Below are 13,282 nucleotides of genomic sequence, written 5' to 3' on the forward strand. Positions count from 1 at the left end.
GTTCTCAGTGACCTGTGAATAATGAATGAAACCCACCCCCTTCCCCACCTTTACTTTTGGTCCTTTGCTTTGAATCGTGCCTTGGGTGCTTGTAGCTAAGGGACATCCCCGAGGGTGTGACTCAGAGGGATGCCCTGCATTTGCGAGTGCCTGCACTGCCAGCCGCGGACCAAATAACACTAGGATTGTGGAGGAGGCGAGCCGGGAAGGAAGGGGAGGGGGGCCGAAAGGGCAGATATGGCCAGTTTGCAGGACTCGCTGGGTGCTTGGATTTGGGGCACGCATACACTGTTCCTTAAATGGCAACCAGAGGGACTCTTCCTGTGCATTTTCTTCTCTCCCCTCCCCTCCTCTCCCTGCATTTTCTGTTGAGCACTGCTTGCTTTCCTTGTAGGAGTCTGTCTGGGCTTTGGATTTATGCGGAGCAGAGGACCTTGACCTTTCCTACCAAAATCCCAGGGACTCTCTAAGGAGCTGTCCTGGTAGATCACATTTCCCATGTGTGGCACCACTCAGAATGGAGTGTGTCCTGGGTGCTTCCCCCTGCTCCCTCCCCAGCTCCCTCCCCAGCCCGCCCCTTGAGAACACCCAGCAGCTTGCTTTTGGCTTCCTCTGCTGATTCTGCATCAGCCAGCCTCTCTCTAGGATAACTCAGAGCCTGTGTCAGAGCTGTCCATGAGGGAACTGCATGCTGGGCCTTGGGAGTCTCCTAACGAATCAAACTGGGAGGGGAGGGCTTGGAGACCCTTAATCCAGGCATGCGGGGACTTCTGGGGTGTTAGTACCATTCTTCTTTCTTAGTCTGAGTGCTGTTTGCATGGAGCGTGTTTAAGTTCACGCATTTCAAACTCCAAAGTACATGTATACATTTTCTGAGCATAGATTCAGCTTCAATAAAAAGATGACAAACCACAGGGATAAAGCATTCATTCCAAAAAAATCTTTTATTGGGGGGGGGTCATGCAGTGCCAAGGACTGAACCCAGGAACGAACACATGCCAGGCATGTGTTCCAGGCCCTCTGAGCTCTCTGGCTCTTAGCAGCAGACATTTTATTTTTTTAGGTTTTTCTGGGCCACCTCCAGCGATGCTCAGGGGTTAAAACGCCTGGCTCTGTACTCAGGAATTACTCCTGGCAGAACCATATGAGATGCCCAGGTCAGCTGCATGCAAGCCCAGCTCCCTACCTGCTGTCCATTCTCCAGACCCATCAGCAGATGTTTTAATTACTCCTTTTCAGGAGGCACTGTGCTGGCCACTTAGGACAGAGTTCAGGAGACATCATATCATTGCTTCTCAGTTTATTGGGTGGTGGAAGGGATGCTTGTAATACAGATGATTTTGCTTGACTCTCTCTGACCTTGGGCGCTTAGGAGCACAGAGGAAGGATTTCTAACTCTGGTGTTGTATTTTGCCAATTAAGGTTGCCACTCGGTAGAAGCCACAAGGGTAGAGGAGCTGGGAGCTGTGGCAGCCGGTGGAAGTGCGATGGCAAATTGCTGGCTTTCAATTTTGTTGTTTGTTTTCAGGAAAAACCCTATGAATTTTGTTTTGTGGTACTAGGTGGGGTTCACGCTGAGCTCATGTGATTTTCCTCTTTTTCCTGGGTCCTTCAGATCTGATTTTTTTTTTTTTTTTGGTGTGTGGGACTGCACACATGAATTACTCCTGGGGGTGCTCCGGGACCCTGTGGGATGCCAGGGGACCACACCGTGGATGACCCTTTGCAGGGCTTTCTTCCCACCAGCCCAACCTCCTGCACAGTGGAGGGCTGCCGTGTTAGGTCCTGGGGGAGCGGACGGCCCTCAGGCACAGGGCGGGGCTGGCCTGGCGCTTCCCAACTTTCAGCCTGCACAGCCGCACCGACCGCGGGCGTGCTGACCGGCTGCCGGTGGGGGGTGGGGGGCGGCTTGCAGGCGTGCTTGCCTAAACAGCCCCAGCTGCGGGCCGTGCGGGCGGCCGCGCTCCACTGGCGGAGCTCGGTGGCCTTCGGACGAGGTGGTAGTGGGCTCGCCGGGGAGGTGCGGGGCCACCGAGCTTCCCGCCCCTGCTCGGTTCACCCGCAGACCGGCGGCTGCCTTCTCTTCCGAGCTGCAGTCGAGCGCAGCCGGACCTCGGCTTGCATTCTCGACGGCCGGGTGGGCGGCGGCGGGGAGCTCCGGGAGCGCCTGGAGGGGATGCTGGGGGCTCGCCCCGCCCGGAAAGTGGGGAGCGCGGGACGCCCGGGGCCGGGCGCTCGGCCTCCCCGCGCGGGCCCGGCCGCCCAGGCGCCCGCGTGCCTGCCGGGGCGCGGCCTCCCTGTCAATCAAGCCGGGCGGCGGCGCTCCCAGGGTGCCGCGCGGCGGGCGGGTTTGGATTTTAAATCCCCGCGGCCAATCAGCGGCGCGCAGGCCCGTGTAACGTTCCCGGCTCCGCGTTTGAATTCGGGGAGGAGCGGCGCGGCGCCAGGCGCGGCCCAGACCCGGCGAGGTCGGCCGAGCGAGTCCGGAGCATGAACGCGGCCGCCGCTGCAGCGAAGCTGGCGCGGGTGCCCGCCGACGCCGGGAGAGCCGGGGCCCCCGGGGCCCCGGCGCCCGGCCCGCCGGCCAAGGAGATCCCGGAGGTCCTGCTGGACCCGCGCAGCCGGCGGCGCTACCTGCGGGGCCGCTTCCTGGGCAAGGGGGGCTTCGCCAAGTGCTTCGAGATCTCGGACGCCGACTCCAAGGAGGTGTTCGCGGGCAAGATCGTGCCCAAGTCGCTGCTGCTCAAGCCGCACCAGAAGGAGAAGATGTCCATGGAGATCGCCATCCACCGCAGCCTCGCCCACCAGCACGTCGTGGGCTTCCACGGCTTCTTCGAGGACAACGACTTCGTGTTCGTCGTCCTGGAGCTGTGCCGCCGCAGGGTGAGCGCCGGCCGGGGCTGCCGGGGGGCTGCAGCCCGGGGGGAGGGTGCGTGCGAGTGGGGCCAGCTCGGATTGCTGCTCCTGGCCCGGCCCCTCGGGGCCAGGAGTCCACGGAGTGCCCTCCGGAACCAGGAGGTCTGCGGAGTCCCCCGGGCCCATGGGCCCCGGGGCTCCCGGGGTTGCCGAGGGAGGACCCCTGCCTAGGGGTGCTGCAGGCCGGGCACTTCCGGAGTAGGACTGGAGGGTGGCGTGGGGGGAGGGGTCGGAGGCGAACCGCGGAGCTTCTGGCCCGGGAAGGGATCTGCTGCCACCCGGAGGCCCCGGGGAGAAGGCGACTGGGCTTCCGGAAGGGGTCTCCGGAGAAGGGGCCTCTGTGGCCAAGCTTGAGGGAGGGCCCGGCCCTCTTAACCTAAGCACCCCTCTTCCCAGCTTGGGCCTCATCCTGGACCTTCATTTCTCTCCTTGCCTTACCTAGTCCCTCCTGGAACTGCACAAGCGGAGGAAAGCGCTGACGGAGCCCGAGGCCCGCTACTACCTGCGCCAGATCATCCTGGGCTGCCAGTACCTGCATCAGAACCGGGTCATCCACCGGGACCTCAAACTGGGCAACCTCTTCCTCAATGAGGATCTGGAGGTGAAAATAGGTGAGCTGCTCTGCCCACAGCAGGGGGTGCCCGACACCATTACAAGAGGCGGGAAGGCCTGGAGGAGGAAGAGGCACTAGGAGGCTTGGGCTCTTGAGGGATGGAGAATCCACTTTTTCCTTCTTTTTTTGTCTTTGGCTTTTGGGGTCACACCTGGTGATGCTCAGGGGTTACTCCTTACTCAGCACTGAGGAAGTACTCTTGGCAGCACTCAGGGGGCCTTATGGGATGCCGGGGATAGGACCCCAGGTTAGCGCCGCGTGCAGGGCAAACACCCCACCCACTGTACACCCATTGCTCCACTTTCTAATGCACGTTTAAAGGGAGCCCCAAGGCAGGCGCTTGTGTGCAGACATATTTGTCGGTACCCCTACATGGTACTAACTATAATTCGGATTTGTTTCCATGTTTCTGTTGGAGATTTGACATAAATGTTTCAATTTGAGGATCCTTTATTCTTTTGGTTGGGGGGGGTCACTCAGCAGTACTTAGGTTACTTAGGGACTCTGCTCAAGGGTAGGCGCCAAGTGGTGTTGAGATGCAGCCCAGACCCTGCTTTACGTGCGATGAGTTGACTCCAGGGCTGCTTTTAAACAACTGGGAGATTTAGGCATCGGGGGCACATTTCTTCTGGGCAAAAAATTGGTTGTGTGGAAAAGGACTCTGCCTTTAGACTTCTTTGCCACAGTCTGTCTTGGCGTTTCTGAGCTTGGGCCTGGGAAACGTTGGGGTGTTGCTGATCCCTCTTAGGTGGAGGACCCTCCCTATAAGGAGTGGGGCCGAGAGGTGGCTGGACCCCTGGGCCCATCTTTGCCGTGTACCTGGCGCAGAGGCCCAAGGTACTCTTGCCTGCGTCTTCCTGGTCGAGCCTGAACCGTGGTCGGCATTGATAGACGACAGGCCTGCAGCTGAGTGCTTCCTCTTCTCCCTCCGTCGCAGGGGATTTTGGACTGGCCACGAGAGTCGAATACGACGGGGAGCGGAAGAAGACCCTGTGCGGGACTCCTAATTACATAGCTCCCGAGGTGCTGAGCAAGAAAGGGCACAGTTTCGAGGTGGACGTGTGGTCCATCGGCTGCATCATGTAAGTGGAGAGCTGTCTCAGGAACCAGCTGTCCGGGGCAGGGCCTCATTGGGACGTCCTCCTGGCCTGGCTGCTCCGGAGGCAGAGTGCCACCACACAGGCCTGGCTCTGTCGCTCTCTCACTCGCTGCCTCTTGTCCCTCACCTCTCATCTCTGATGGGTCTGTGGGTCTGGGAAGGGGCAGAGGACACTCTGCAGCTGCACTGGCGCCCTTTGCGCCTTGATTTATGGTCCAGCAAGGGGCACCATGGTCCCCTGGGGGCTTGTTAGAAAAGCAGTATCTTGGGAACCCAGACCATTGATGCAGAACCTGGATCCTGACGAGATCCCAGGGTGAGGCTTGTTCAGAGGCTGGGTGTACCCTGGCTCTGGAGCAGCCTGGGGCAGGGGGGAGGGCCAGGTGTTTCACTGATAGGAGAGGCTGGGCCCTTCTCAGTGTGGTCTTAGTTGCTGCCCAGGTGCGGGTTTGCTCAAGTCAGGAGCAGCAAGCCACTGGTTTGCACTGGAGCTTTTCAAATAATAGCTTGAAGCCAGAAGGACCCCCACAGCCCAGTGCTCCAGTGCCATCAGCCCTCCATTCTGATCTGCCAGGTGATGCCTGTCGCCTCTAGGGCGATGCCTGTCACCTGCAGGGGGCAGCAGGAAACACACTGACAGGGAGAATCCTGCTTAGCACCTGCTGAGGGTGCTCCTGCCCTGGTGTCCAGTGCCCCAGGACCAGAGTGGGTGCCTGCCCACCCTCGGGTCCCCAAGATGATGCCTTGTGCTCCGGGTTTCCACGGGGAGCCTTGAGCGCAATCCCACTTTGCTTGCAGGTACACCTTGTTAGTGGGCAAGCCCCCTTTTGAGACCTCCTGCCTTAAGGAGACCTATCTCCGGATCAAGAAGAATGAGTACAGCATCCCCAAGGTGACTGCACACGCTCACACACACAAGTTGATTCTCCTACAAAGCTGTTTTGGGAAATTGAATTCAGCTGAATATTGGACACCAGGATAGGTCACTCTCACCCACCAGGAAGTCACAGAGCTTCAGAAAGCGCCATATCTGAAATTGCTGGTGGCCCTTCGTATATGTGCATGAAAGGTTTTTGGTGTGTGTGTGTGTGTGTGTGTGGCGGGGGGCGGGGGCCATGGTGAACAGAGAGGTCGGGTGTAGATCTCATCGATGGCAGATTTGTGTTTCTCAGAGGGGGCTTTGGGGAGGAAATGAGATCAGAAGGGGTACCGGATGGGAAAAGGTTGGAACACACCGGTGTAGATATTTCCAAAGGTCTTGGCTGGGGCCGGCGCCAAGCGCAGATGTAGGGCACTTCCGTTGCGCGGCATAGCCAGGCCACCTGGGGCAGCCAGCCTAAGTCCTGGGGGTTCTCGGTTCCTGCCTCTGGAGCACCTCCCAGAGGGCCTTGCAGGCAGTAAGTGCTCACACAACATGAGACGCTGAATCTGAGTGATGTGCCTTTTCCCAGCCACCAGCATAAACACACCCCACGGAATAGCTCCCACTGCAGTGGTGGTTTACAGCCCCTCATCCTAAAGGACCTTCGGAAGCAGAAAAGGGGGGACTGCCAAGTGTGGCGCTGGATTCCAGGGTGCTTATGTCCATGAGACTGCTCGAGTCTGGGTGCTGACACCCCTGGGGCTGGCTGTGCTGCTGGGACCCCCAGCCCTTGGGGCACCCCAAGACACTCTGGGCAGTACTCATCCAGCCGGGCTGTGTTCTGGTCTGAGAACAGAGTGCCAGGCGGCCCACGGACCAGCCCTGCAGTTCTTAGGAGCCGTGTGGTACAGGGGCTAAAGGGGGGTTGGCACCTATGTAGCAGGTCCCCTTTAGCCCACCTCCCTGGCCCAGGGAGGGGTGAGTGCATCTGAGGGAAATGCCTCAGTGTTCAGGGCTGCAAAGGAGGGATGGCGATGAAGGCGTCCCCTTTAGGTGCTGGGGGTTGGGGGGACTGGGGGAGCTGGGACCATGCATGGTACACGGCTCTGTGCTTGGGGGAGAGTGGTAGCAGGGATCAGATCCGAGTAGGGCAGTGTGCATGGAGAGATGCATGGCAAGACTCCCTGCTGCCAGCACTGCAGGTGGTGTGCGTTAGGCCCCATTCTAGTGTTGCATGTGGCATGCCTGTGTCAGCAGGTTCATCCCTGTACTGTTTCTCCTACAAAATTCCTGCATATTTTGCAGGGATGGGGTGGGGGGTGTTGTTTTGTTTTTGTTGGTGGTTTTGTGCCGCACTGCCAGTGCTCAGGGATGATTCCTGGCTTTATGCTCAGGGATCACTCCTGATGGGTGTGGGGTTCTGGGGATCAACCTGTATCAGCCATGTGCAAGGCAGGTACCTTACCTGCTAGACTGTGGCTCCAGGCCTATCTGACCCCAGGTAAATGTTTGTGTTTTAGGGTTACTTATACTGTATTGAAATGAGCGTGAATGAAGTGCTTTGCTAGCACGTGTGAGTGTGTTGTTGATGGTGGCTTCTTTCTGCATTTAATTTGCGCTGGGGTTATAGCCTTGAAGCTTTTCACTTGGGCTTCAGGCTTGATGCTGATACGGAGACCCTGTAAAGAGTGATTCATCGCAGCTGGCGTGAAGGGCAGCACTAGGGCGTAAAGCCTAGTAGGGCGGTGCTCTCTCAAACCTGCTCTTTCAAACCTCAGAGCATGTTTTCAGGCTGGAGCAATAGTGTAGTGGGCAGAGTGTGTTTGCCTTGGCTTGCGGCTGACCCAGGTTTGATCCCCAGCGTCCCATCTGGTCCCTCAAGCACCGCCAGAACTCCCACGTGCAAAGCCAGGAGTAAGCCCTGAGCACTGCTGGGTAGCACTGTAGCACTGTCCTCCCGTTGTTCATCGATTTGCTCGAGTGGGCACCAGCAGTGTCTCACAACAAATTGTGAGTCTTGTTGTTACTGTTTTTGGCATATTGAATATGTCATGGGTAGCTTGCTGGGCTGTCTGAGAGGGGTGGAGGAATCGAACCCGGGTTGGCCGTGTGCAAGTCAGACGCCCTACCCACTGTGCTATCGCTCCAGCCCACTGCTGGATATGGCCCCCAAACAAAAAAAGGATGTGTGTTCTCAAGCGCTGTTCTAGTGGGGAGCTGGGGAGCGTTTTGACTCCTTCAATAGCGAGCTGAGGGCGTTGCAGAAAGCCTGATTAATACTGCTTCTCCAAAGGAAGGCAGAGTTCCCTAGCTAGACGACACTTGTGGGAACTTGGCATACTTGAGACCGGGGGCTGCATGTGAGCACATGCCTGTACCTGCTGGTGGCACTGGGATCCCTGTCGCCGCCTCCTCACGACGATCTCTCTCTGCTCCAGCACATCAACCCGGTGGCCGCCTCCCTCATCCAGAAGATGCTTCAGACAGATCCCACTGCTCGCCCGACCATTCACGAGCTGCTCAATGACGAGTTCTTTACTTCCGGTTACATTCCCGCCCGGCTCCCCATCACCTGCCTCACCATCCCGCCCCGGTTCTCCATTGCTCCCAGCAGCCTGGACCCTGGCAGCCGGAAGCCACTCACAGTCCTCAATAAAGGTAATGGATGTGTCTGGGATGGCCACATCAGTGGCCCCTGCTGTGTCCACAGGCCCTTTTCCCCTGGGGCCTCCTTCAAGAAAGATAGCAGGGAGCAGACCCTGTGGCCCGGAAGAGGCGTCCGGGGATGCCCTCTGAAACATTCTGTTAGAATGCAGTTCAAGTAAGACAGCTAGCTTTTTAGCCCTTGCAAATTTCAGTGTGCGTTAAGGGGAGGGGCTGCTGGTAAGACCACACGCCAGAGCTGGAGAGACTACAGTGTGTAGGTTCTCGCCTTGCTTATAGCCAACCAAGGTTCTATCCCCAGCATAGAGCCAGAGTTAGGCACCGAGCAGGAAAGGCCCCAAAACCAAAATAACAAACCCACAAATGCCATTGCGGCGTTTGTTTCAGAGGACAGGATTAGGAACTGCATGAGGGGGTGGGGGTGGTGCGGGGGCAGAGAGCCTTGAGGTTATGCAGATCTTTCTGACTCACAGTTTTCCAACCTTTTCCGGCAATCAACATCTTTCTTATATTTGCTTTATCTCTTTATTTTTCTTTTGTTTCACAGACCACAGCACAGGGCACAGTTGAGTTCAGGAAATGTAACATTGATACAGTATTGTCTAGTACTGTCTCTCTGCTGTGGTGTAGCTATCTTTTTCTTAATTTAAGTGCCTGATTCAAATATAAAAGGGCTTTTACTTTATTATGCTCATATTTTTTTAAACTGAAAAGCTCTCTTATGATACTCTAGGTAATTTAATTTTTTTTTTAATTTTATCACAGTGAGATGTAGGTAATTTTTCAACGTGTATAAGGTGGAGGTAGTTTTTCAACTTGTATATGAACAAATTTTATTAAGATATTCATATAGATTATATAAAATGGGTTTTTCAGTTTCCGTGTAAATTAATTTCTGTTACTAAGTAATGACTTATTTCCTAGCATTTGTATTTGTCCTTTGAGACATATTTCACTAAAGATGCAAGAAGTTTTTTTTAAGTCTTTCTAACTGTGGCCCCTATCCTACCTGTTGACTCCCTGGTCTTATGCTGTAGCCCCCTTGGAACATTCTAGAGGGGTCCCCATAAGGTCCCTCTTTGAGAAACACTGATTTCCATCACTCTAGTGATATCTGATGGTTTCTCTACTGTGCAGTTACAGGTTTTTCCTCTGTGGTTAATAAATACTTTACCCGGGGCTACTTTAAGAGGATCCTGTTTCTCACAAGTTTTCCCACTGATTTGAGCCGAAAATGCTAATGGCTCTTGGGGCCGCATTCACAGTACTCCAGCTGCTCCTGGCTAGGTGCGGGGAGCACTTAGTGATGGGCTCCTGCCAGGCGCTTCTTTCTCATCCTCCACACACTCTGGATTCTGGAGGGAGCAGCTATCTCCTTCCTCCCGCCCATGGATCAGTATCCTGGGTTTGTTACTTGGACTTTGTTGTAATACTGTTACTTGAAGGGTGGCTTTTTTCTTTTTTTTTTTAATCTTTGAACAGAGAGCATGTTTTAAAAACTTGCACTAGAAAGTTTGAAACCTTGAACTGAGATCAGGGCTGGAGGAGAGTATTGCGGGCAGGATACATCCCTTGCACAGGCCAACCCCAATTTGTTCCCTGATACAGCATGTGATCCCCCAAGCCCCAATGAGAGTGATCCCTGAGCACTGCCAAGTGTGTCCTCCCCCAACAAAAAAGAAAAAAAAACTTAAGCAAAGTCAAGAGGACTATTTTATGAGTCCCGTCTATTTTTTTAATTTGTTTATTTATAGTTTGGGGCTGGAGCGATAGTGCAGCGGTAGGGCGTTTGCCTTGCACGCAGCCAGCCCGGCCGAGCCGGGTTCGATTCCTCTGTCCCTCTCGGAGAGCCCGGCAAGCTCCCAAGAGTATCTCGCCCGTACGGCAAAGCCTGGCAAGCTCCCCGTGACGTATTCAAAATGCCAAACACAGTAACAAGAAGTCTCACGATGAGACGTTACTGGGCCTGCTCAAGCAAATTGATGAACAACGGGAGGACTGTGACCGTGATAGTTTGGGGCCATACCTGGCAGTGCTCAGGACTTAATCCTGGCTCCATGGTCAGGGATCACTCCTGGTAGGGTCAGGGGACCGTATGGGATATTGGAAACTGAACACGGGTTGGCCGCATGCGAGGAAAGCACCCTGCCTTGCTGTACTATCTCTCCAGCTGCCTTTTTGGTAGTTTTTAAAGTACTGCTTTTCATTGTACAATTGTGGCAGATTTTATACTAGATCCCCCCCCCCCCAAAAGTGGGGTACCACCATTATATGAAGATTTGAAAAAAATCTTACACAAGGTAGATAGGGTAAGTCCCAGATATCTTATTTCATACTAAGTCCCTATCACAGCATGGGGATGTTGTGGGTTTTTTTTTTGTTGTTGGTGGTGGTTTATTGAGGAAGGGGCGAGAAGCAGTTTTGGGCCACATCTGGTGGTCCTCGGGGTCTAATCCTCTGCTCAGGTGTGACCCCCGGCAGTGCTCAGGGCACAGGAATTTGAACCATGGACAGGTCGCTGCCACTACTGCAGCACAGTGTCTGGCCTCCCCTACTGGTCATCAGCCCATTTGTGGTGTGTTTTTTTGTTGTTTCCCCCCATCATCATTGTAAATAGAAACTCCGATCTTTAAATATCTCAAGAAAATGTTCATATTGTACAAGAAGAGCTAGTGCATGTTACAGAATGAAGCATGTAAGCACAAAGACTAGAACAGGTAACCAGTGTTTCCGGGTCAGAGGGGGTCTCTGACCCTTGGAGATCTCTGCTGTGCCTGGAGACATCTCTGAGGTTTTGACTTCTCAGACTCCGAGAGCCCCTGGTGTTGGTGCTGGTGTGTGGCGGGGTCCTGGGCCCGCCCGTCTCTCTGGATGCAGCCTCTGTTGTACTTGTGGCTGGGCAGGGCAGCCCCCACTGCGCGGGGCTCCCAGCAGCAGGGGATTCTGGGACTCCAGGTGGCCTGGATGCCTTAGGGGGAGTGGCCGGGCCCTGGAGCTGCTGGGGAGCCCTGCATCCTCGTCCTGAGCCTGGCATCAGTGCTCTGTGGATAACCAGGCAAGGCTCCGTTCCCCTGAAACGGTGGCAGAGGGCGGGGGCACTGGCGCTGGGGCCCAGCTGATCAGTGCCTCATCTTCCTAGGGATGGAGAACTCCGTGCCCGAGCGCCCCCGGGAGAAAGAGGAGCCTGTCCGGGAGGGTGGCGAGGCGGCCGACTGCCACCTGGGCGACATGCTGCAGCAGCTGAACAGCGTCAACGCATCCAAGCCCTCGGAGCGCGGGCTGGTGCGGCAAGGTGGGCATCCAGGCGCCCTCGATGTGGCTTCGGCACGGGCCAGGCAGCTCGCAGCCAGCCGTGTTTGGTGGCTTGTCCAGCCTGGCCTCCTGAGGGACCTAAAGATGAGAGTAAGCCAGAGCACCGAGCTGCAGGGCGTCCCCGGCCAGGCTCCTGCCTCTGTCCGACCCTCCAACCTGGCCGCCACCAGCAGCACCTCTGTGGCTTTGTCGTCTTACACGCGTCTCGCCACCCGCTTCCTGCTCAGCCTTCACCGCTGTTGAAGACCCAGCTGCGCTCCGCGTGGGGCTTTTACTCACACAACTCCCTTTCTGGAACATTCTTCTCCAGAGTCTGCGTGGCTCACTCACTTGCCTCTGTCACACATCTGTCTCGGTGCCTCGTGAGCACTCCAGTTCCCCCCCGCTTGTACTTGTCCCGTTCTCCCCTGGTCAGTTGCCCCTCATGGCAGATGTGCTGGTTGGATTTGGCAAGAGGGCTTCCTGCGTGGGTGGTGCTTTGGCCTTCCCTGGGGGCTGGGGCCTTTGCATGGAGCCCAGCTGGGATTCTCAGCGGAGCTCCCTGTGTGGGGAGGAGTGGCTTCTGACCACTTGTGTTTGTGTCCAGAGGAGGCCGAGGACCCTGCCTGCATCCCCATCTTCTGGGTCAGCAAGTGGGTTGACTACTCGGACAAGTATGGCCTGGGTAGGTGTCTTCCGGGGTCTGTCGGGACTCCACGCTCCTCCCCGCCCCTCTCCCTCCCGGCTTCCCCTCCTCATGGTCCTGCGCCTGCTGCCACTAGGGTACCAGCTGTGTGACAACAGCGTGGGGGTGCTCTTCAACGACTCCACGCGCCTCATCCTCTATAATGACGGCGACAGCCTGCAGTACATCGAGCGTGACGGCTCCGAGTCCTACCTCAGCGTCAGCACCCACCCCAACTCCCTGATGAAGAAGGTGAGAACAGGCCGGCCAGGGCGCCGAGGCTGGTGGTGGGTGGGCGGGCGGGCCAGGGAGCGCCACCCCCTAGGGCCCGGCTCACTGCAGTTCACACCAGATCACCCTGCTGAAGTACTTCCGGAACTACATGAGCGAGCACCTGCTGAAGGCGGGGGCCAACATCACCCCCCGAGAAGGAGATGAGCTGGCCCGGCTCCCATACCTGCGCACCTGGTTCCGCACTCGCAGCGCCATCATCCTGCACCTCAGTAACGGCTGTGTGCAGATCAACTTCTTCCAGGTGAGCTGGCGACGTGCCGCGGAGTCGGGGGGTGCCGAGCTGGCCAGGACGCTGGGGGCCCACGCCCCAGCTGCTAACATGGCCCTTCCCAGGCTGAGCTCTTGTCCATCCCACCCGTCCTAGGACCACACCAAACTCATCCTGTGTCCACTGATGGCTGCCGTCACCTACATCGACGAGAAACGCGACTTCCGCACCTACCGCCTGAGCCTCCTGGAGGAGTTTGGCTGCTCCAAGGAGCTGGCCAGCCGGCTGCGCTATGCCCGCACCATGGTGGACAAGCTGCTCAGCTCACGCTCGGCCTCCAACCGCCTCAAGGCCTCCTCATAGCGCCTGTTCCCCTCTGGACTCAGCGCGTGGCCCCTGCTGGTCAGCCCCGCGGGTGCTGCTTTGCTAAGGTGCGCCCCGGCCCTGGGGGCTGGGGCCAGAGCTGCGCCGCCCATGTGGTGGGGTTGCTGGGTAAGTTATTTTGTACATGTTCTGGCTGCAGGTGCGACCACCCCTTCCTCTCAGCCCCACTGTATGAATTGTACAGAGTATCGCTAGTGAATCTGGGACTGTCCTTTTCTTGTCTTTATACATATTAAACACATGTGAATCTTCTTTTTCGGATCTCT

The 13,282-nt window shown here is 56.6% G+C and overlaps 1 protein-coding gene across 1 annotated transcript; it reads left to right on the plus strand.

Moving 5' to 3' along the window:
* The first annotated feature begins 2,323 nt into the window (after window positions 1–2,323).
* PLK1 (polo like kinase 1) lies at window positions 2,324–13,268 on the plus strand. The gene is made up of 10 exons (XM_056138880.1): window positions 2,324–2,883; window positions 3,359–3,527; window positions 4,467–4,611; window positions 5,427–5,520; window positions 7,929–8,148; window positions 11,294–11,446; window positions 12,053–12,130; window positions 12,228–12,382; window positions 12,483–12,665; window positions 12,789–13,268. Exons 1-10 carry the CDS (start codon window positions 2,491–2,493, stop codon window positions 12,993–12,995), a joined length of 1,797 nt encoding a protein of 598 aa, XP_055994855.1. The 5' UTR covers window positions 2,324–2,490; the 3' UTR covers window positions 12,996–13,268.
* Window positions 13,269–13,282: the final 14 nt, after the last annotated feature.

The sequence above is a fragment of the Sorex fumeus genome, unplaced genomic scaffold, assembly GCF_029834395.1.
Source record: "Sorex fumeus unplaced genomic scaffold, SorFum_2.1 ptg000130l, whole genome shotgun sequence".
Lineage (NCBI taxonomy): Eukaryota > Metazoa > Chordata > Mammalia > Eulipotyphla > Soricidae > Sorex > Sorex fumeus.

Excerpts from the sequence above, each read along its gene's own strand:
- PLK1 (XM_056138880.1), top strand. The coding sequence starts at position 2,491 with ATGAACGCGGCCGCCGCTGCAGCGAAGCTGGCGCGGGTGCCCGCCGAC. Across the intron at positions 4,612-5,426 it reads TGGTCCATCGGCTGCATCAT|GTACACCTTGTTAGTGGGCA; the intron begins GTAAGTGGAGAG and ends CTTTGCTTGCAG. Across the intron at positions 12,666-12,788 it reads TGCAGATCAACTTCTTCCAG|GACCACACCAAACTCATCCT; the intron begins GTGAGCTGGCGA and ends CACCCGTCCTAG.